Genomic DNA, 21996 nt, shown 5'->3' on the forward strand with positions numbered 1-21996 from the left:
AACTTCCAGCTAGAAAGCAGGCAACTTCGAACATGAGCATTCTAACATCCTTGGACACTGACTCCTCAAAACTTCTTCTTTACGGCATTGTCACGATCATATTCCTCTCAGTTCTGAGGACCGGATTGCACAATGGCAAGAAGTCTAAGTCATCGATTCCGCATGCTCCGCGCATTCCGTACAAACTTCCTTTCGGACTGGATATGGCTTGGAAACTCGTAACACGTCTACATTCGAACACATTCGTTGAATACGTATGCGAGGAAGTCCTCAATACTCCTGGTCGCACTATCGAGATGAATCTACTAGGGGGTGATATTTTCATCACCGATAGAGCGGAGAACATCAAGGCTATCCAAGCAGATCAGTTCGCGGACTTTGCTAAAGGGCAGACGCCACATGATGTGTTCAGTAGTATATTGGGAGACTCCGTCTTCACAAGTGAGTGCGATCTCGGACACTGCATAATACAGCTGTTGACGTCATTTTAGCGGATGGACCTTTGTGGAAGACGAGCAGGGAGCAGTTAGAGCCGCATGTCTCCCGCGTTCGTCCAGACGACATACCTGTAGCTGAGGAACACATGCAGAAGCTTCTCAAACTGATCAAAAGCTCGCCTGTGAGGGTCGATGTGTACGATGTGGTCGACAGGTTCCAACTCGATCTCGTGAGCCAAGTTTTCCTTGGGGAATCCACAAACTCACTATCAGCGAACCAACAGCCTTTCCGTAAAGCCACGGAAGATCTGCTGACCTACAATACCAATCGTCTACTTTTTGGCCGCCTTGCAAACTTGTTTCCTGACTGGCTCTTTGCACCCAAGGCATATCGCGAATTGACGCGTTACATCAACGACCTCATCGAAAAGACGCTGGCTCTGCCGATCAACAACCAGACAGATCTCAAGACGGAGAAAGAGTTTAATCTTGTCGAAGATCTGGTCGCCACGCATCCGAACGATCGATATTTCATAAGAGGCCAGCTCATAGCAGTCCTGATGGCTTCCAAGGACCCGGGTGCTATCCTCTCCACGTGGACCATATACCATCTGGCCCGCGATCCAGCATTGTGGAAAAGACTTCAGCAGGAGATTGAAGTGCATATCGGCATGGATGCAATTCCTACAACAGCTCAACTAAGGAAATTATATCTCCTAGCCAACACAGTCAAAGAGTCCATGAGAATGTACCACCCACTCGGCCTCAACATTCGGGAGGCCAGAAGTGATGCGGTTCTGCCCGTCGGCGGCGGCCCAGATGGGAGAGATCCAGTATCGGTTTCAAAAGGACAAATCATTGTTTACTCAGTCGCTGGCCTCCAGCGCAACAAAGCTAAGGTCGGCGCAGATGCCGATGTGTGGGATCCTTCTCGATGGGACACTTGGTCGCCAAAGTACGGCGACTACCTACCCTTTAGCATCGGGCCACGTCAATGCCCTGGGAGAGTCTTTGGTCGATTCCAGATTCAGTATATCCTGGTGCGACTTCTTCAAGAGTTTGAGAGGATTGAGTGGTGTGGACTTGGCGGTGATGGAGACAAAGGCACGGAAGAGATGAAGATCAAGGTCGAGCTTAACCTTAAGCCAGCTGAGGCCGTAGTTTGCAACTTCGTGCCGCGTTGCAAGAATACTGCTTAGCGCTGAGATTGAAAGATTTGCAGACGTTTTGGGCGATCAGAGACTGTGATGAATATATCCGACTAGCATGCAAGACATGATATCCTCATACTCCTTATACCATGCTGGATTCAAATTCCTACTGACGCTGGATCGCGCCAGTATCTGGAATCTAGGCTACGTCCTTGTTGTCCCGGTCTGCAGGTTATCTAGGCGTGCATTTCCCCAGACGTTCCGATTCCGATCGGAACTTCCGGTTCAGGGTCCGCACTAACTCAGGTACCCACAGCCTGACTCGCAAGCCACCGTTAGCATGAGTCCTAGGATATCCAGCGGTGTAATGCAAGAAATCTACCGAATGTCCGACATAGTGCCACAGACCACTGCTGACTACCACCGAAACTAAGCTCTTAGTCTGACGGGCATTCTTGGTCGTCAACAAGTTGAAAAGACAACATCCGTTTATCCAACAACCTGGGTACCCAGGCTGTATCGCGCATAGGTGGTGGAGCAATGCGGGTGGCTTACGACCTGAAAGTAGGCCGGTTGTGGAAAACGCCGAACAGACATGCGACATCGTACTCGGTTGAATCGTCGTTCAGTCATTCATCTTCGCGGAATAATCCTTGGTCCACATTGGTACCGGATACCGACAACTTCCGCATATCGTACATCGTATACGCAAGACGTTGCTCACGGATGAGCATTACCGCACCGCGAATACGAGTGGCCGATTACTAGACACCTACTAAGCAGATATACCCACCAATCCCATGCTTGGATTGGTATCAACATACTTTCCTTACGCTTATCGAACAGTTATTCGCAACAGTAGTGCTTCCATATACGCGCGATGGGCACCGCAACAATATGGTTCGTTCAAAGGGTCGCCAGATATGACGAGCTATCTTCGATATGGATGATTATGGGAGTAACTATATGCGTGGTAAAGAACCCAAGTGAACACCACGCAAGACACAAGTCCACTAATCTGTGTTAAAGGCCTTGGTGTATACTCTCTGGACTGTTGTCTACAACCTTTACCTCAATCCACTTAAGCAAGTACCTGGTCCTTTTCTGTGGTCTATCTCGTCTACACCACTTTTCCTGGCATCCGTTTCTGATACGCCACATAAACAAATCCTCGCGTTACATCAGAAGTATGGCGGGGTCGTCCGCACAAGTCCAAACTCCGTGTCATGTCTCCACGCAACAGCATGGAAGGAGGTTTACGGACACCGTAAGCCCGGTCAGCCGGAAAACCTCAAGCATCCAGGCTTCGTGGCTGAAGTCGCATCAGGCATCATCGGGGCCGACACAAAAACTCATACATACCAACGTCAACTGATAGCCCCAGGATTCTCGGCCCAGGGGATGCAGCGTCAAGAGCACATTATTCAGCACCATGTCAACAACCTCTTCAGCTGCTTTGAAGAACACTATGCTAAGGGAAGACCCCTCGATCTGGCCAAGTGGTTCAACTATTTCTCGTTTGACATCATTGGCGATCTCAGCTTCGGCGAGTCCTTTGGGAACCTGGAGCGGGGAGACTTCCACCCGTGGATTGCGACGATCTTAGAGTTCTTCGTTGCGCAGCATGATATGGCGCATTTTCGGCGGGCATATCCGTTGTTGGAGGCGATGGTGGGCCCTCTTGTTAAGGTCCTTGCTGCGAAGATCATCCTGAAGCATAACACGTTCATGCGTACCCAGGTCGCGAAACGTTTGGCTTTGGAGCCTACTCGACCAGACTTCATTGATGGTATGAAGTCTGATCATGCTAAGGGGAAAGAAGGCCTTTCCTTTGAAGCAATCTGTCATAACGCGAGCATCTTCGTCGTGGCTGGATCGGAAACGACTGCACTCGCACTTACCGGCGCGACTTACCTACTCTGCACCCATCCAGAGGTGCTCACCAAGCTCAAAGAAGAGATTGACTCATCTTTTGATAGTGAACAACAGATCACTCTTCTCAGCGCGCAGCGACTCAAGTATCTTACAGCCGTCATAGATGAGACCCTGCGTATCTACCCAGCCGCTGTAGGCTCCGTGCCGCGACTGATCCAACGCCATGGCGAGGTCGTTGGTGGACACTTCCTTCCCGGAGGAACATGCGTGGATATATGGCATTGGGCAATGTATCATAACCCAGCTAACTTCACCGAGCCAGAGGTTTTTGCTCCTGAACGATGGCTTGGAGACCCTCGCTTTGAAGGCGATAAGAAAGTGGCGTTTCAGCCCTTCTCAACAGGAAAACGCAGCTGTATTGGTCAGAATCTTGCGCATTCTGAGATAAAGCAGATCATGGCCCGGCTGCTGTGGAAGTACGATATTGAGCTCGTAGATCGCGAGTGGTACGACAAGCCATGGCATGATCAACCCGTGCGCGCTTCTTACGTGCACCCGCCGTTGAATGTTAGATTTAGTCTTAGAACAGAGCAGTTGAGATAGATTCGTACAGTCAGCCAGGTAAAGATTACAATGCTATTGCAGCGTGGACGAAGGACGTAGCTCCGCTCGAAGATACTCGGGTGTGGATTCCGCGTACCGGAACGTTCCGATGCCGGTCGAAAACTCCGATGAACACCAACAGTTTTCGATCTTCTGACTAGAACTCATACATTAAGTCTTGTGAGACGTCCAGGGATGACAAAAGATTCCTGGTTTCGCTCAAAACCTTCTTCTGAAAATCCTCGCCGCGCTTTGAATACATCAAAACAGGGTATCTGGTATGATGTCAGCGAAGACTGGTCGAAACGCAGTCGAGTGGACCTTCACTTACGGGCGTACTCCCCACTCGCTCAAAAAGCCTCCATGACTTTCTCGCCCCGCGACTGCCACGGCATGAACGTATGTACTGGCACCCTCTTTCAAGCTCCTGCCAAACAGAGCAAAGTAAACTGAGAACATGTATCTCAAAACGATACTTGTGTTGATGGTGCGCCAGATCTCCGTATCTCCTACCAACCCCGGGCAAACCGTGTTGATAATCACCTCATCCGGGTTGATCAGCGTTGCCAGTCTTCTCAGAACAACCATCTGCAACAACTTCTCGCGGGCATACCACTTCGTAGGATCGTATTTCTCGTCAAACTGCGGCAAGATTGGTTTCTCGTGATTGAAATCCGCAAAATATGCGGTGGTAGATGTCACAACCGTAAGTCTAGCTGGCTTTCCACCCAGACCTCCTTTGGACCTTAGAGTCGGCAAGAGAAGCACAGCTAGCATGATTGTTGAGAGGTAGTTGACTTGGAAGGTCTGCTCTTTTCCTGTCTTGGTCGAGACAATACAGTCCTTATTCTGCACACCAGCATTGAGGATGACAATGTCAATCCTACCTAAAGTCTGACATTTCATGGCAAACGCAGAGACAGACTCGAAGTCTTCCATGTCTAGGATCCAGACCTCGACTTGAGCGATTGGAAACTCATTGCGGAGAGTTTCTGCCGCGGCATCGCCTTTGGCTTGAGACCGGACGGCTAGTATCAGCCGAGAGAGATCTAGCTGGAGAAGCTGCCGTGCTGCTTCGAGCCCTAGACCGGTATTTGATCCGGTGACTATGGCTGTCTGGCCGTCAAGTTTGACGTCTGCTGCGATTGGAGGAGGGTGCATGAACAATTGGCGGTATATGAAGCCTATGCCACTTTGGAAAATGAGGCGGCTGCGGATTGGGTCCCATGAAGACATGTTGACTGTCGTATCGATACTCAGAAGTGCTGTTCATGGTCCACTGTCGGAGTACCTTACAATATCAGTGACTTTGGTTGCAGCAATAAGCCCTAAACAATGAGGTGTCTCTATTTGTGGGTCGAAAAGGCCCTGCATCGTATTCGCAAGCCCTGCAGCAGTCGACTACCCCGGCGTTATCCTCTTTATCCAGATCTCAGAAAAGTAGAATCGTGGCCTGGCCAGAAAAGCTCTAGATTTTGTCGGTGAGCGCAAGAGCCACCGAATTTCCGCCTAGCTGAAGGACACCGAGTCGCATCCGGAAGTTCCCCAAAGCCACCGGATTACCGCCTAGCCAATCAAGTGGGTACCTTCCATGCTAGCGTGCGACTCGCATCGTGACATTCAAGGCATCGAAAGACAAGGCCGTTGGTAGTTATTTGTCTTTCTCTACCAGTTCGCTCGAAACCATGCCTGCACTCGTGGAGCTCCCTTTCAAAGGGCTAACCCTCATCGCCAAATGTGCTTTCCAGCCGATCATCACCGGGCCAATTCTCGGATTACTGCTGTGCACCCCAGAACAGACATGGGGAGACGCATTGGAAGCAGCGTCTTTCTCCGGAACCATCAACCCATCCAATCTAATTCGAACACTCGGTTTTCTGGTCACTGTGGGTGTGATGAGGGATATCAACACAGCGCTAAACGCGTGGGCTACAAATAACTGGCAGATACGCGCAGGACACGGTTGGAACTGGTCTTCTGAGATAGCAGTCGTTACCGGAGGATGCAGTGGAATCGGTAAAGCCATTGCGGAAACTCTGACGTCGCACGGGATCCGCGTAGCAGTGCTCGATGTGCAGGACGCACCCAATGCGTTCAAATCAAACAGCCTGCTAACATGCTTCCGATGCGACATCTCCAGCCCTACAGCAATAGCAGAGGTAGCCGACACGATTCGGAACGAACTGGGACGTCCCTCAATCCTCGTTAACAACGCCGGCATCACGGGTTCTCACACGATCTTGAAGACCCCAAGCGAGTTTCTCAGCCGTATCTTCGATGTAAATATTCTCTCGCACTGGCGGTTAGTCCAGCAGTTCGTCCCGGACATGGTGGCGAAGAACAAAGGCCATGTTGTGACGGTAGCGAGTGTGAACTCTTTTCTGACAAACTCGGCGAACGCTGACTATGTGGCGACCAAGACCGCTGCGTTGTCGTTCCACGAAGGTCTTACCAGTGAATTGAAGATCTGGTATAAAGCGTCGGGTGTCAAGACTACTATTGCACACCCAGCTTTCGTGCGCACTCCTTTAATCGAGGACATGATCTTGAAGAGTGGCCAGGATCCGAAGATTCTTGAGACTATGATGATGCCGGAGGAGGTCGCGGAGGTTATTGTCAGGCAGATTATTAAGAGACGCGGTGCGCAGCTTTTCATTCCTAGCTGGGGAGCGCCGATATCGTGGTTGAAAGGCTGGCCTAATTGGGCACAGGAGCTTGTACGGGATGCGTTCGGGAAAACCAGTGCTGTTACAGGTGGTTCGATGATCGCATACTGAATCTTGAGTCCAGTAAGCTTGTGTATTAGAGAATGAACACCGAATTAGTGCCGTGTAAGCTTCCCACTCGGAGCTGGTAAGTAGGTTAGCCTTGATTACCATGCATGCATTCTTGGCTTTGTAGACGTACGATATATATAACGTCTTCGCGCAGTCTCGCATGCCTCAAACCATCTTCACATTCTGTGTCCCTTCAATTTACTTAGACAACCAGTACTCAATCATGGCTTCCGAGTTTTCCCTAGCAGAGACGCCCATCGGCAGATACTTTGCGTCCATGGCTGAGATGGGAGTAATGCGCGTCTTCGTCGAGCACGGCATCTTCGATGCCATTCCAGATGAGGGTACCTCTCTCGAAGACCTTGCAACAAAGCTGAAAGTGGATTACAAACTCATCGAACGATTCGCGGCTTTCCTACTTTCCATCGGCGTGCTGACATCCCCGGCACCCGGACACGTGGCCCATTCACCCTCGTCAAAGGCCTTCACAGACCCGCGTGTCGCGCAATTCTACTCGTATCTCTTCGACTTCTTCATGGGGCCGACGACGCGTTGGACAGCCTATTTCGCAGAGAATGGGCTCGCCGAGCCGCCGAGATCGAATCGGTCGCCGGGTGGGTTCGCGCTGGGTATGCCTGACAAGACGGCGTACGAGATCATGGCGGCTATTCCAGGTTTAGCGACGAGGATGAATGGCGCGATGGCGATTGATGGCGATATCCCTGTCACGGGGGTATACGATTTCAGCTGGGTCGCTACGTATGCTGCAGGGGATGAGAAGAGGGTGCTTATTGTTGATGTTGCCGGTGGTAAAGGACAGGCGTTGAAAGACATTCTAGAGGAGACGCCAGCGATTCCCGCGGCCAGATGTGTTCTGCAGGATCAGCCGCATGTTATTGACGAGGCGGTCGCAGAGCACAAGGATTCCGCTGTTTTGGGACCAGTAAAGAAGGTTGGGTCCAGCATTTTCGGGGAACAACCTACCAAAGGTATAGAAATCGAGACTTCTCGCGATACATCATTTCGGGGATGAGCTGACCGAATGCTATAGGTGCCCTCGTGTACTATATACGTCGCGTTCTGAACGACTGGTCCGACCACGAAGCCCTTCAGATCCTGAAGAACGTGCGTGCGGCTTGCGCGGAAGATTCGCGCGTGCTGATTGCGGAGTACTTGCGTCCCGAACAGCCCAGCGTGTATACCAGCACCGTCGACATGTTCATCCTGAATATTGGCGGCAAGGTGCGCAGTGAGAAGACATTTGGGGAGCTTGCGGCGAAGGCTGGGCTGGAGATCGTGTCGGTGGCGAGGCATGACAAAACAGAATCGGCGGTGGTTGAGCTGGCACTGATTTAGTAGCTTCGATACATCACTTCGCCTGACGCATCATCTTTAGAATCACCAAAGCAGTCATCGAAGTATGGACACGATCAGTTCTTGGGTGAAACACCAGGCGTATTACGCGTCGATAGCTTATCTTACCAGGTCACGTGTCTTCGCGTTTTAGCGTCAAACCTTAGCTCAGCTTGTCAGCTTCCCCGCGCTGTACACCTCAACCGCCTTACATACCTCGATACCAACTATCAGCTTTTCCACATCATCTCAAGCAAAAGTGTGACTTGTCATAAATCTTTGGATAAGCCGTGGCTCTATCGTCATCGGACATTATCAGGCACAACCTCAGGCGTTCCTACACAACAATGGCTACTGCGGCGTCTTCGAGTTCATTCCGCTTCCGTGACCTTCCTGGCGAGGTAAGCCACCCAGGTTTCCATTTATGTATCGTGCACTGACTCCGGAAATGACAGATTCGTAAAAAAGGTCTATCGTATCGTACTATGCAGTTTCCGACCCCCACCAACTACGATAGAGCCCTCGTCTTTCTTCACTCCGGAACTTGCCAAACATGATATCGAGACTAGTATACTGCGTACATCGAAGGAAACATATCTTGAAGCTTACGATGTCATGGTTAAGAGTAACCGCTTCGTCAAGATCACATCGTCCCGAGGTCATTCCCTGCGGGGTCCCTTGAAAGGGCGGGCGATTCGGATGATCGCGATTGACGAAGAAATCGTCGACAAATTTAAAGGATACGTGCTTAGTGTGCACATTGGTTTCAAAAGCCCGCGGAAAATCTCTATCACCCATGATCCCGGACATGACCCTCATAGTCTATTTGAACCCGTCAGCGCTATGATCCTTCACAGTGACATGGAGAGTTTCTGCGACGCATTGAACGATGTACAATTACACGATTTGGGTTTTGTTAATAAAGTCAGGATTTCCATTACTATGGCTCCAGTTCTAGACTTGGTTCAAGGCAACAATACATCGCCGACCTTCGCCAGTTTCTTCACCAAACAGACGCAGGAAACGCTGTTGAAGCCTCTCATGGCCAAACTGTATGGATATAAATCAGTCGAGATTAACGGCCACGTGGACGATACCTTGGTAATTGCTGTTCGTCAAAGCCTCGCTGAAGACCGATATTCCAACCCTGCAACTGTTCTAGCAGATTTTGCTGCAGAGAAAGACCGGTATACACGAATATTCAAAGACAACAACATACAAGAGGCCTGCATGGGTTGGCAAGACACTGTATACGAGCTGGATAAGTTGCATCAGTCTGACTCTTGGCCAAATCTGGTTCGACGTGGAGGTGATGAGTTTGTGTCACAAATAGTCCCACTATATTTTCTCATGCAGCTCAACATTGCCCACATCCAGATTGGCAACATGCAGACCTTCGCATTTGGTTCCGAAATGTTGGCTGAAGGTGCACTCATATCCGCCCTTCGGTCGACGAAAGAAGGCTTCTGGAAATCCGGCTACAAATTCAGGCCATCCGCTCAGCATCTCGCGAAATTGCGATACCGGTACGCGCTTTTCATGAGGTTAGAAGGAAATCCTCAGAATGCAGATCGTGCGTTGAAACACATCGATGCCGCACTTCGTCTGCAACCGGGGGATGCTGCACTCATGAGAGAACGCGAGACAATACTCGCATGGATACAACAGCTCTAGAATCAGATTCAGCGATCTCTACCTATGCTTAGGTCTTTTTGTTGCTACTGAAGGACGGTGATTTCCCTTTGTGTTCCTAGCCCTTGGTTTCACCGCAGAGCTTGGCGATTGGCTGGGGAACTATAATCGTTCTAGCCGAAGCGCTCGATTGCTACTTTCTCAATTCTCCTGCACTTACCTCTTTTCTCATCGCGCGCCCCTTTGGTGAGACGCCCTCAACATGGTCTCCGATAAAATCCGCCGTCTTGAAAGACGCGCAGAACAACCCTTCCGCTTCATGGACCTTCCTGGAGAGTTGCGCAACAAGGTATACGCTTTACTCCTTTGCTCCTTCGGATCTACCCCGGACCGCGCTAGAGAGCGCAGCGACGCCTTTCTCGACGACCGTTCTGGCTTATTGCATGTTGTCGACCTTCCGCACACGAACAACCCAACTATCCTTCGTACCAATAGCCAGATCCATCGCGAAGCCTACGATGTCATGATCAAGACCAACCGTTTCATTCGCGTTCGACTCACACAAGCTCTACCCCTTCGAAAGATCCTTTGCTGTCTGGGTGTTGCGGTAGTCGCGACTGGGCACCGTGCAGCGCAATCCAGCAGGTACGTCATGATCTCCTAGCTCAAACTCTGAACTATTGCATCAAGTACACCCACTGATAGACCAGATACAGATATTTGGTAGACATATTTATGTCGACGTACCCACTCAGCAAATACCAGGGTCAATCATGCGACTCCCGATCGACTAGTATAATCGTTCGTGTCAACGATCTTGAGCTGTTCTGCCGTGACTTTAAGAAAGTAGACGCAATATCTCCAGTGCTATCTAAATATATAACAATGGTCATCGACGTAGCCCCGATGCTCGATCATAAACGCCCATGGTATCGGGACGACTTTGCCACTTTCTTTTCCGAGACCACCCAAAAGGCGATATTGAAGCCGTTACTCTTGCTGAGAGAAATTGCTAGCGTCGAATTTCGGGGCCCTGTCATGCCGAATATTGCGGTCAAGCTTGGGAACAGCATGATATCCGACGAGCATGAAGATCTTGACCACAGCTTTCATCTTATAACGTGGATCAAGGAACTTGGAGTCAAGTCGTATTATGAAGGCAATATGAAGAGTGCAATCTCAATTTGGGGAGACGCACTGATGAGGTTGCTGTGCATGCGTGAGAGTAAAGCCTGGACAAAGCTTATGGAAATGTATGGAGAAACTTCGATTAACAGGTTCGCGACGCTGCAATGCTCACTCGGTCTCAACTTGACACAAGCCGAGATAGTTCGGTGGCGCGAAGCCTCATGGAGTGCCACAACGGAGACTGGCCTGGATGTGGTCCGCATGTGCCGCCACCAAGGAGACTGGAAGGATGGCTACACCTGGACCTTACCTAACGTTCTGGCTGCGAAGTACTTTTACCGGACGGCTTTGTGCATTAGACTCTGGGGACAAACCTCGGAGGCTGTTGTCGCTTTGGAATCCATCAGCCAAGCTCAGATGCTTGCACCTTACGATCCCGCCATACCGAAGGAGCAACGTAACATCAAGAGGTGGGCAGGCATGGTTTGATAACGGCATGGCGAACGGCGATCTTTGGAGAGGTTGTATTGACACCCCAACATTTCGAAAGCTCTCATCACATCTGCACAACGTCGCTTGACATGTCCGATGTAGGTGAAGGTATCTTCGCTTCACGACGGGACGTTGGGAGTCGGACCGATGCTCCAGATACTACCACCAGATTATGACCAATAAAGCCATATGAGATCGTCGGCATGCAATATCTTGCATCGTCTTCCCAACAAGGGCAGATCGACGTAGATAGCAATAGATGTACTCATTCATAGCATGTGACCTTTTGCTTGTTTGATTCTTTCTCTACGCTCAGAGGGAGACAGAATGAACATCTCGAAACTCTTGCGACTTCTATCTGAGCCTGTGTCGCATATAAATTGCAATACGGAAGAGAACGCCGGCGACAGCAGAGACGGAAGGCAAGTATGGCAGCTATTCAGGAGTTAAGAACATAGTAATGTCGCTATCATTAATCATGCTGGCTACAATGATTTCTTCCATACTGCGTTTGCATGCGAGGAAATATCGGGTTCAGATAGACTTCAGGAAAGGCGATTGCAGAATGATATCCTAGAGTTACTAGGGCGTTCATCTGCGCCTATCAAGAACGCGTACAAGTCTATATCCCTACGACTACCGGACTCGGCGTCTACGATGCAGAAGCGGCTATATGCAAGGCCTATATTCGACGCGAAGCAAACGTTAATTCTAGTGATAGGACAAACTCCTCTACACATTCAGACAGTTGCTCACATACTCGATAGTCGTAGGAATATCATAGAAATACTTTGATGTACATTCATATACTTCCGTTTTCAGTAAGATATCTCATCACCCCAATCTTCCCTGATCATCTCGCTACCCTTCTCAGCCACCATGTAAATACTCGCCAAGATGTTAGCATCCGGAAGTACCGGTACAATGCTACAATCAACAACTCTCAATCCATCAACGCCATACACTCTCAACCTACTATCTACGACACCTCCATTCTCCAACGGCAGCATTTGGTTCGTACCAGTAGCATGCCAGTTTGGAATCGTGTTCGCTTTGATGTACTCCAAGATAGCTTCATCATCGTCATCAGCAACCGCGGGGCCAGGGCTGACTTCACCAGCGTTCGGCCCGATTGTAAAGCGAGACAAGGCCGGGTGGCGAAGAATAGAGCGGAGATACTTGAACGAGGCAATACCGACAGCGCTATCAGTGGGGTCGGCATAGTAATTACTATTAATGAGGGGGCTATCAGACATGGAGGCACTGCGGAGGGTCACGGTACCGCGGGATAGCTGGACCATGCTAGAAGCCGTGACAGAGATATAGGAGTCATTCGGTAGTGGCGCCCAGTATGGTGTAGGAATCCACGGGTACCAGACACTCTCAAATAGGTATTCAATGTGTGTTTGGTTCGCTAGACCGGCGTCGATGACGGCCTGCGCACCGATGTCGCGGAGTTGCTGCTCGGTGAGCTTCTGGAAACCGTTCGTTACGCCGGATGGAGCAGTGTATTGACCGGTCAGGTTCTGATAGTATGCTTCTTGAGCGGCGCGCAAATTTTGGGGTGTGCGAGACATGTCGGTTGTGGAAGCATTATCCTGCGCACGCGCCATGATACTGAACACGGAGTGATCATTGAGATTGCGGCCGACGTTTTCATTAATCACGACCGGCTGTACGCCGACCTTCTCCAATTCAGCAGCTGGGCCAATGCCGGAGACCATGAGGAGCTGAGGCGAGTGAAAAGCACCCATGCTTACGATGACTTCGTTACGTGCTCTTGCTTGACTTGAAAAGCCAGTCAGCTGGTTGATATAGCTGACACCAACGGCGCGCGGTCTGCTGCTAGTGGAGTTTGTCATGTTGCCAGATGGGCTGCTGAAAACGATCCCAGTGACAGGCGCGTCATGCAAAACCCGTAGATTCGTTCGGTTGCGAGCTTGCTCATAGAAACTGTCGTAACTAGAGCTTCTTCGGAGCATACTGTTGAGGGTAGCCGTTCCGTGTTTCACACCCACACCGTCACCAAGATTGAGATCCTCAACGATAGGTATGTTCGCAGCTTCGCTGCAAGCGACAATAAACCCATCTGTAGATGGCGGGACATATCCTTGGAAGCCTAGCTCAAGTGGTCCTCCACCATACGCATCAGCGTCGAACGTCTTGTAATCTTGGCTGAACACTGAAAGCTCTGGTGTTGCAGTGGGCGCATTCATCTTTGTACTCTTCCTGAACAGGCGATACACATCGTTCCACCCCCATCCTGGGTTGCCCAACTCGGCCCAATGATCGTACACGCTGGCTGAGCCTCGTGCATAGTAAAGACCATTCGTCGTGCTAGACCCACCGAGGGTTCGTCCGCGAAGGTACTGCAGGGTGCGATTGTTTAAGTGTTCTTGTGGTGTGGTCAAAAGACCCCAGTCGATAACACTGCCTTTGATGAACTGATTGCCACCAGGTGATTCGTGTGATAGGACCTGCTCAGGACTAGGACCGGCTTCGAGGACCAGCACAGAAAAACGTCCAGACTCCGTAAGACGATTCGCCAGAACGAGACCGGCTGTTCCCCCTGCATACTGTTAGTAGAACCATCGAGGTATGCTGACAAGCGAACGCAAATGGAAAGTGTTCCTGGAGCAGTTTATGAGGGGACAGGAGTGTGTATACTACGTACCACCTGCGACGATGAAGTCGTACTCTTCGTTGAAGACGGGCTCTTGATCTTGACTCCCTTGCTGCGGAAGGTCAGCTGGCCCCTGACGTTTCCCCAACTGTGAATTATGTAGGTTGTACGTCGGCCACGCGGAGGCTATGTTGGTCAAAGACGAGATCGAGAGCAATAGACATGTCGATGCCTGAGCCGCGGTGCAATACCGCATCTTGAAAGTATGCTTGCTCTTTCTCTTCCGCCTGGGTAAGTGATCAGAAGAGTGCAAAACAAAATAGCTTCACCTTTTTCGAGACTATGGTACTGTGATAATCTACACGATCACGACGGAGCGGATGTATCCTTTTATACTTAGTTGTCATCTCTGTCACAATGGGCGGAATCAAGGACAAAATAGCCAAGGCCTTGGGCGTGGGCTTCCTGCGCCTTGGTACACGCAATCGCATGCTGAAAAAACAAGCTCAAGATTTGCTGTCAGCCACGCCGAGAGTGCCGGACAGCTCCGCCATAGCCGGTGATGTTCGAATTCCAAGTCTTGAAAACAACCCGTGTCAGGGTGAGCCCAGTTGGGACGCGTCTTGGCTTCTTACAATGGGGCCATAGTACACGCTCCGGTGAGGGCGGTTCTCTCAAAGGTGCCTTGCTTACACCGGCAACGATGACTACAAGGAGGGGCAACACGTGTAGTAGAACGGCGTGCTGTGTAACATTGCTGCAAACACCTGGAAGTCGCAAGAAAGGGCCATTCGTGGCACCGCGTGATAGCGCAGGTGCAACCTCGCACGATGGTTCCTATGTAGAATACCCCAAGCCAAGGCAGAATCGTCATTGCCGAGCCTGGGGTTACGCGAGATCGCGGCTCAATGTCGATCTACGTACCTCCATGTAAGCCCGCCCAGCAGGTAGGGCCGGAGTTTGCAGTCGCAGAAACGTTGATGGTGCTAGTGACAGGTGCCAATGCGACGGCTCGAGGAGCGTTCTCCGGAAGTGCGGGGAAGCTAAGCCACCGCCAATGGATAGCGACGCGCACCTTTCGATACATCAGGAAGTATCTGGGTATGCAGAACGATATGCGCGTATGGAACGACTACTCCGTACGGTCGTACGCGATGCTCGTGGCCATGCACCTGTTCCAATGTTCGTGTAAGCCTTAGGCGTGAGCCGGTGTTCCGAACCAGAATATTCGCTTCTTGTCGACATGGCGCGTCATCTAGCGATGAGGAAATTCATCCGGCATACGATCGCTTGATGGGTATATGGTTAACACCAGCAGCAGAGTCGATCCAATCAATTGTTCGAGACGACATTGCTTGCGCATCGCTCTATACCTGTATGTGAACAGGCTGACGGGGAGTTCCAACTGAACGGAATTTTCCTCTTGTAGGGGATCCGTGGATTACGTTGCTGCACTTCTTCGTATTTGTTTGATTTGGGCGACATGCGATGAAAGACTGGGGTAGGACTCGATGAGAAGTTGGCTGGCGTCGATGCGCAAAGTCTCGAGAAAGACGATGATGATAAAGCCCGACCTGAGAAGTATGAATGAAGAGGCGGGCGTTCCATTACCTAAACAAGCCTCGCGATTACTCATCGGGCTGCCCCTTTGCACCTGCAAAGACTGATTCCGACTCCGCCTCAAGCACTGTCTTCTTGGTACATCCACACATTCGGCGCATTCAAACACTCGGTGCATTCATTGTTTGACTTCCTAGATATTCGGTGTATTTACAGACTCAGAAGACCTATCAGCTATTAGAGAGCGGCGAGAATTACCTCATGCAGTTGGAGCGGGCACACTTGCACCCTCAACCTTACAAGAGAGTCTCTTCTTCTGCGTGCCAAGCCCCAGACCAGAAGCAGTGTGGCCCTATCACTGGAAGTGACCGAGCTGCTTTGCACGAAGATACGCACATTGGACCTCTACGGATAGAATGTAGCATAGAGCAATGAATTGAGCACTACAACAAGCATTGACCACCAAGCTGTCCTGGATGATGATTACCTCGGTTTTACAATCTTCTAAGGTCTTGATCATGCCTGATCTCCTTGCGGATTATGGTGAACTCGGCGCATTCACATTATCGGTATCATCACGCACTGACACACGGTATCCTCACACACTCGGTACATTACGGGATCGGCATAGGCACGAGATATACACATGATGTATCGCGGTAGTTCGATCAGCCTGATCACATGTCGTATCGTTGACATGGGATGGATATGGCTAGGAACCTCTGGTATGGTGGTCATCTCATCCGGGGAGCTGTGTCTCTACTATCGATATCATTATGACCGTAAGCCGAGCGCGAATGTATAAGTACTGCTTTAGAGAACTAGAGAGCAGGCCAACTTTCTCATCTCGGTTCCCAAACAAGACAAACAAGCCATCGCAACATGACGCTCGCCCAAGATATCCTTGACCTTGCCAACAAAGGACCAGCAGGTCTCAAGGAGAGTGATCGCCTCGCCCTACTGCAGGCCTCGGAGAAGCTCACCTTTGCCCTGGAGAATCCTTTAGAAAAGTTCCTGCGACACTTCTTCGTGCGTCTTTTCGATTACAATACGACGTGCTAGAAGGCTAATGATACTAGTCCCTTTACGACCCGATCGTCATCATCATCGTCGTCGATCTCAAACTCGTCGACATCGCCGTGGCACATAATGGGCCCATCACTGCTACTGAACTAGCAGAGAAGAGCAAAGCAGACATCAGACTGATTGGTAGGGCCTTCCTTTTAATCAATCTAGCACAAAGAATCACGAGTTGACCACCTTCAGAACGTATCCTCCGACTGCTAGTTCCAGAAGTCTTCACCCCCACAACCACAACCACTGCAGACTCCATACCAAGATATACTCCCTCTGCTTTTGGTCGCGCCCTGGCAACTGGCTCACCCCTCCGCAGCGCCGTCATCCACTTCTCGTACCACTTCCGCTCAGCTGTGAAGTTACCCGATTACTTCGCCGCAAACGGGTACAAACACCCTGTCGATGCGCGCGACAGTCCGTTCGTCAACGCCTTTGGCTGCAAAGGCGAGACTTACTTCGATTACATGAACAAGCCCGAGAACGCACGCATGTTCGATGCATTCAATGAGACGATGACACTCCGGAAGCCAGGCGAGCATGACACGTTCGTTGCAGCGTACCCCGTAAAGGAGCGGCTTGCCATCAGCGAACCCTCACGCGTTCTGTTCGTCGATATTGGCGGCGGTGTGGGCCATCAAGTTCGCAAATTCTCCGAGCGTGCGCAGGGAATGCAGGGCGTATGTGTGCTGTTGGATCTTCCCAGTGTGATAGCGCAGGCTAAGGAGCTGCCAGATGGAGCCGTGACCGTTGGACAGAGTTTCTTCGACCCCATGCCGCAGTCTTTGAAGGGTGCGAAAGCCTTCTATCTGCGTATGCTTCTGCATGATTGGCCGGAGATGCAGGCTGTTACTATCTTGAAGAATATTATCGATGCGATGGCCCAGGACAGTGTGGTATTGATTCACGAGGTCATTCTAGCGGAGACAGAATTCGATCACTTCGATGCCAAGATGGATTGGCAGATGATGAATTTGGCCTCTGGAGAACGCACTATGAGCCAGTGGAAGGAGCTGATAGGGAAGGTAGGATTGGAGATAAGAGATATCTGGTGGGAGGAGGAGGGTACGAAAGGCAAGAAGGCCTTGATTGAGTGCGGATTGGCGAAATGAAGGAAAGTATCTCTGGCGTCGAGGGAGGAGCGAGCAGGCAAGCGAAGTGTCTAAGCCAACACCGATCGTGTCCCTAGATAATCCATGCGACACCCGACAGAGTGACGAATTTACAAGCACAAAGCTGACTCCGTGCATCCATCAATGCTGCGCCAAATTGCCCCCATCATAGTGGTAATCCTCACTAGATACGCCCAAGCATATTATGCCGTATAGACGATCACCGCCCACCCCGCGAGAAGTCAAGATGAAGTTTACTTCGCCCTTGAATAGCGTTGGTGGTGACATGCGGCCACTATGTGGGGAGATCTTAGCATTGAGTTGGCCCAGAACCCGACGGATGTTGAAGTTTCGTGGCGCGGTTGAGGACACAAATGTAGGTGGGTAGTCGACGGCGGTCGGTTCGCTCTGGCTGATCGCTTGTTCTGCAGTTCATCTAGCTTCGCAGAGGTCCGGTAGTCTTCAGCCGAGGAGAACGTGCCATGGTGGTCTAATCATGTCGCTACCAACACTACTTGATCCGCGCAGAAGCATATGAGAGTCTTGCCGAGTATTTGCCTTGAAGACCACCTTTACAGATCACATGACTACTGTTCCGCGCCTTCACGCTGCTTCCGAGGTTGTCGACTTCTGATGAAGATCAATTCCAGCGCCGATCATGAGGCAATGTAAAAGGTATGCTGACTTGCATCAGTACGCACCGACAGCGAGAACATTAATGCTACAAGTGATACACCTCTACGAAGCGGCAGGGCTTGTGGGAGAGCGTTGGGGTAAAACTGAATTCCGGTGCGGGTGATGGCCATGGAAGCCTCCGTGTGCGCCGTTCTGAATTTGTACTGCCGAGGTGAAACCGGTAGTGCATGTCATTGCACGGCCAGCTTTTGTGTCCTGCGCATCATTGCTATGATAGCCCAGCGGAACAGATCTTCGCACGTAGTGAAGCCGCGTGAATAATTATAATGAGTCAAGTACGGATTGGCGGTACATTGTGCCCTGCTGGAGAGTGTTGCCGAGGTTGACAAGATCTGCAAATTCGTTGTTGATTTGACCATGCGATGCCATGAAGCAGACAACCTCTCAAGGAAGGATCGCACAAAAGTCATCTGAGATCGGCCTTCCGTGCTGATGGAAATGAGGGTAGATGTGTTCAGACCATGGCGCGTTATCCAGGAAGGTTGGGAGAAGACGGCGGCCCCTCCAGAATTGGTGGGGCAGCGCTAGACCTCTTTTGTATAGTGCATGTCTCATGGTGTTAGGCGCTGTATGGAAATTGTGGTGTGCCTCTCCGGTGGCATCACCACGCGCACGCCTTGGGAAAATGAACTGACATCTCTGTCATATGAGACAACATCAACAGTATCGTATGATATAATCTACGCTCTAGATCTTACTCTTCAGAAATTGTTAAACGAATTGGTAAGCACTGTTGCGTGACTAGAAGTATGTAGAGAAAGAGTTCGCGAGGAATAGCGTCCAATTCTCCCCTTGAGAGCGTGTCACACCTTTTCAAGTAACTTGTTATAATAGAATCACATCTCAGCGAACATTCACAGCACACCATTCGCGTGCGTGGGCTGTCCAGCGCTCATGGATATTGCAAGACGCATTGTTTTTATTATAGCTAGAAGCCAGCTTCAGGCGAAGGTACAGTATATTGAGAGTGCTCGCGCACATGGTATTCCTGTTCATTCTTCCGCAGTTGGGTATTACAAGATCGTAAGGACAGAAAGGAAATCCGGCAAGTTTCCACGCTATGCGCAACGACAACAAAAAGGACAACAATGCTATCATTCGACCGTGTGCTCCGCAGCCATCCTAGGTAGTGTCCCACGCGAATGAATCGTCTCGCTCAATCCCATAGGCCTTTCATCCAAAAGTCTCCCGTCATTTTCTTCATCAACCTTCTTGAAGTTATCATGGACCAAGCCTCTCCGAGGATCCTCGTGTTTGCCGCTGCGAGTACTCTTTGAACGACCGGAGATTGGGGATGGAAACGTAGTGCCATCGCTTAGCACCATGGCGGAAGGTGGTGGAGCTTGGCGCGGCAATTCGAGAGAGCTACTATCCAAGGACACGTGGTCAGGCATACGTCGAACTATCGGGTTCTGGGATGTGGCAGTAGGCGCATCGCTTTCGCCACGAGAATGTCGTTGGTTGGCTGCATTGTTTCTACGCTTGCGTAGCCACAGGACTAGACCGACGATGAGAAGTGTACCGATTATGGCACCGACAACCCCTCCAGCTATAGCAGCGATCTGGGACTTCTGCTTCGCGCCGGGCAAGACGCGGCACACTTGCTTTACCTTCGCATCCGCTCCTTTAGGATCGGCCGGCGCAACGACTGCAGGCGCGAGCTGGAAGTTCTGTGCGTCTGGATCGACGATGAGGTAGTTCTGCGTGAAAAAAGGGAGTCCCAGAGTGCCGATAGTGACTGAACCGGCCGGGCCAGTTTGGTTTGTCACCGCCAAGTTAAAGACTGTCGCATTATCCACTTCGTACACTCCTGCAGCATTATATGCCCGTGGCCGGTTGTAGAGCTCAGTCGCCGGTATGACGGACTTGTAGGTGGCAACCGAAGGCTTTGATGCGTCACCACCAGGAGTACCCATGTCAGATAGCGTAACGGTGATGGTACCTGCCGGAGCTGGATCCGTAGGAAGCTCAAAATGGCGCGAAGTCTCATTCCAGACGGCAGTCTTCTCTGCAGCGGCGAGAGCATCCAGCATCGCAGCTGGAAGTCTTATGTCCGAAGAGAAAGGGTCCAGATGCACAACGAGGGTGTCCGTCTTGGATGCGAACAGCGTAGTGCTCGTGCCACCAGCATCGTACGTGATGGCTGTCAAGATAGCGCATGTTGGACAGTCAGAGAACATAGGAAATGTAGTTGCAGCACTCTTCAGGCGGCTTTCATCATAGCCACCAACTACGATCAGGCCGTCTTGAGGTGTCTCTTCGGATTCTGATCCAGCCCATAATCCGAACGTCCGAGAAGAGGCTTGACCTGCGTCCACGAGGAAGTTGAGAAAACTGGAGTCCAAACCCAAAGGCAGAGTCGCACGGAAATCAGGTTCATTCCTCATGAAAGGGTCCGCGTTCGCTAGGATGTGTCAGTGCTGCGTAGATCGATCAATCTTTTGAACTTACTATCGGTCGACCCATTGGTAAACATGGGAAATGTGGTGAACTTGTTTGCATCGGGTTTGAGACCGAACGCTGCGGCATCGTCGAAAAAGATGTAAGAGCTCGCGGATGCTAGATCCACAGACTCCCTACTGCCTGTCCACACCGCGTAGTTGACCTCTGCGAACGTAGTCGAGGCTGCACTGTCGTAGATACCACCAAGCTGGCCAATGCAGCTGGTGTTCGTAGCCGCCGTACATTCTGCTGCATTGTTGATGAAGAGGTTGTCGGAGAGGGTTGATGGCGTCAAGGAAAACGGTTGCGGAGGTGTGCCGATGGAGAATGAGATGCCCCTGGAGAGTACGGTGCCATCTGCAGAGACCGAGTTGTTCGTCCAAGGCAAGAGCAACGGCGTAGAACCGTTTGCGCAAGCCATCGCGACGACGAATGGCCTCCAAGAAAGCAAAGTCTGGTGTTGTGTTTGTGTAACAGCGTCAGCCTCGCACAGGCATTCTTGGGGTCAGTCATGACTGTCCTTGATATGGATTTACAGGGTTGCATGAACCAGGGGATGATCTGCTAATCTTGGAGCCATGGGGCCTTGGGCATGGTTACCTGGGCTCTGAGATCGGGCGTTGATAGCGACTGAAAAATCGGGTAAGGGAAAGATCCCCATTGGATTGTTCCACTCGAGGTTCTCCGGTACCTAGAGTCTCAGACTAGTACCTGGATGATAACAACAACCCCATTTCCATACACAACGTGGTTCTCGCTCTCTTTCTCTCTAAAGTTCGCATCCAAAGCATCCGGGATTCCGTCATCGCGCCTAGCGGCCTGTGCGCGTTCTCGATGCTATCCAATAGGTGATGACGTCACAGCGTAGATGTAGGTGTGGCCTTGATTTGCTGAAACCCGCGACTCGAACTGCAAGATTCCCTGAATCGAAATGAGAGCATGTTGCAACACTCCTGACAGGACGGGCCTTTTGCGGGGGTGCAAAAATGTCAAATTCGGTCCGTCAACGTCGGAACGTTGTTCAGCCACGCGGTGTCCCGC

At 50.9% G+C, this 21996-nt stretch overlaps 10 protein-coding genes across 10 annotated transcripts; 7 read left to right on the forward strand and 3 right to left on the reverse strand.

Moving 5' to 3' along the window:
• Positions 1–32: 32 nt before the first annotated feature.
• Positions 33–1636, forward strand: J4E82_002998 (uncharacterized protein; the record flags this gene model as incomplete). The annotated part of the gene is made up of 2 exons (XM_051729290.1): positions 33–441; positions 492–1636. 2 exons carry the CDS (start codon positions 33–35, stop codon positions 1634–1636), a joined length of 1554 nt encoding a protein of 517 aa, XP_051591005.1.
• Positions 1637–2468: 832 nt separating this feature from the next.
• Positions 2469–4066, forward strand: J4E82_002999 (uncharacterized protein; the record flags this gene model as incomplete). Its single annotated transcript, XM_051729291.1, has 2 exons — positions 2469–2561; positions 2618–4066. 2 exons carry the CDS (start codon positions 2469–2471, stop codon positions 4064–4066), a joined length of 1542 nt encoding a protein of 513 aa, XP_051591006.1.
• Positions 4067–4223: 157 nt separating this feature from the next.
• Positions 4224–5302, reverse strand: J4E82_003000 (putative secondary metabolism biosynthetic enzyme; the record flags this gene model as incomplete). The annotated part of the gene is made up of 2 exons (XM_051729292.1): positions 4224–4341; positions 4398–5302. 2 exons carry the CDS (start codon positions 5300–5302, stop codon positions 4224–4226), a joined length of 1023 nt encoding a protein of 340 aa, XP_051591007.1.
• A 449-nt stretch (positions 5303–5751) lies between these two features.
• Positions 5752–6843, forward strand: J4E82_003001 (putative secondary metabolism biosynthetic enzyme; the record flags this gene model as incomplete). Its single annotated transcript, XM_051729293.1, has 1 exon — positions 5752–6843. The coding sequence occupies one exon, from the start codon at positions 5752–5754 to the stop codon at positions 6841–6843; it is 1092 nt and encodes a 363-aa protein (XP_051591008.1).
• Positions 6844–7003: 160 nt separating this feature from the next.
• Positions 7004–8199, forward strand: J4E82_003002 (uncharacterized protein; the record flags this gene model as incomplete). The annotated part of the gene is made up of 2 exons (XM_051729294.1): positions 7004–7832; positions 7895–8199. The coding sequence occupies 2 exons, from the start codon at positions 7004–7006 to the stop codon at positions 8197–8199; spliced, it is 1134 nt and encodes a 377-aa protein (XP_051591009.1).
• A 344-nt stretch (positions 8200–8543) lies between these two features.
• Positions 8544–9870, forward strand: J4E82_003003 (uncharacterized protein; the record flags this gene model as incomplete). Its single annotated transcript, XM_051729295.1, has 3 exons — positions 8544–8597; positions 8652–8664; positions 8714–9870. The coding sequence occupies 3 exons, from the start codon at positions 8544–8546 to the stop codon at positions 9868–9870; spliced, it is 1224 nt and encodes a 407-aa protein (XP_051591010.1).
• Positions 9871–10090: 220 nt separating this feature from the next.
• J4E82_003004 (uncharacterized protein) lies at positions 10091–11445 on the forward strand (the record flags this gene model as incomplete). The annotated part of the gene is made up of 2 exons (XM_051729296.1): positions 10091–10473; positions 10545–11445. The coding sequence occupies 2 exons, from the start codon at positions 10091–10093 to the stop codon at positions 11443–11445; spliced, it is 1284 nt and encodes a 427-aa protein (XP_051591011.1).
• Positions 11446–12266: 821 nt separating this feature from the next.
• J4E82_003005 (uncharacterized protein) lies at positions 12267–14327 on the reverse strand (the record flags this gene model as incomplete). Its single annotated transcript, XM_051729297.1, has 2 exons — positions 12267–14017; positions 14123–14327. The coding sequence occupies 2 exons, from the start codon at positions 14325–14327 to the stop codon at positions 12267–12269; spliced, it is 1956 nt and encodes a 651-aa protein (XP_051591012.1).
• A 2186-nt stretch (positions 14328–16513) lies between these two features.
• J4E82_003006 (uncharacterized protein) lies at positions 16514–17817 on the forward strand (the record flags this gene model as incomplete). Its single annotated transcript, XM_051729298.1, has 3 exons — positions 16514–16660; positions 16711–16840; positions 16898–17817. 3 exons carry the CDS (start codon positions 16514–16516, stop codon positions 17815–17817), a joined length of 1197 nt encoding a protein of 398 aa, XP_051591013.1.
• A 1790-nt stretch (positions 17818–19607) lies between these two features.
• J4E82_003007 (uncharacterized protein) lies at positions 19608–21376 on the reverse strand (the record flags this gene model as incomplete). The annotated part of the gene is made up of 2 exons (XM_051729299.1): positions 19608–20917; positions 20965–21376. The coding sequence occupies 2 exons, from the start codon at positions 21374–21376 to the stop codon at positions 19608–19610; spliced, it is 1722 nt and encodes a 573-aa protein (XP_051591014.1).
• Positions 21377–21996: the final 620 nt, after the last annotated feature.

This window comes from Alternaria postmessia (genome assembly GCF_024291825.1).
Source record: "Alternaria postmessia strain BMP 2775 chromosome Unknown scaffold_12, whole genome shotgun sequence".
NCBI lineage: Eukaryota > Fungi > Ascomycota > Dothideomycetes > Pleosporales > Pleosporaceae > Alternaria > Alternaria postmessia.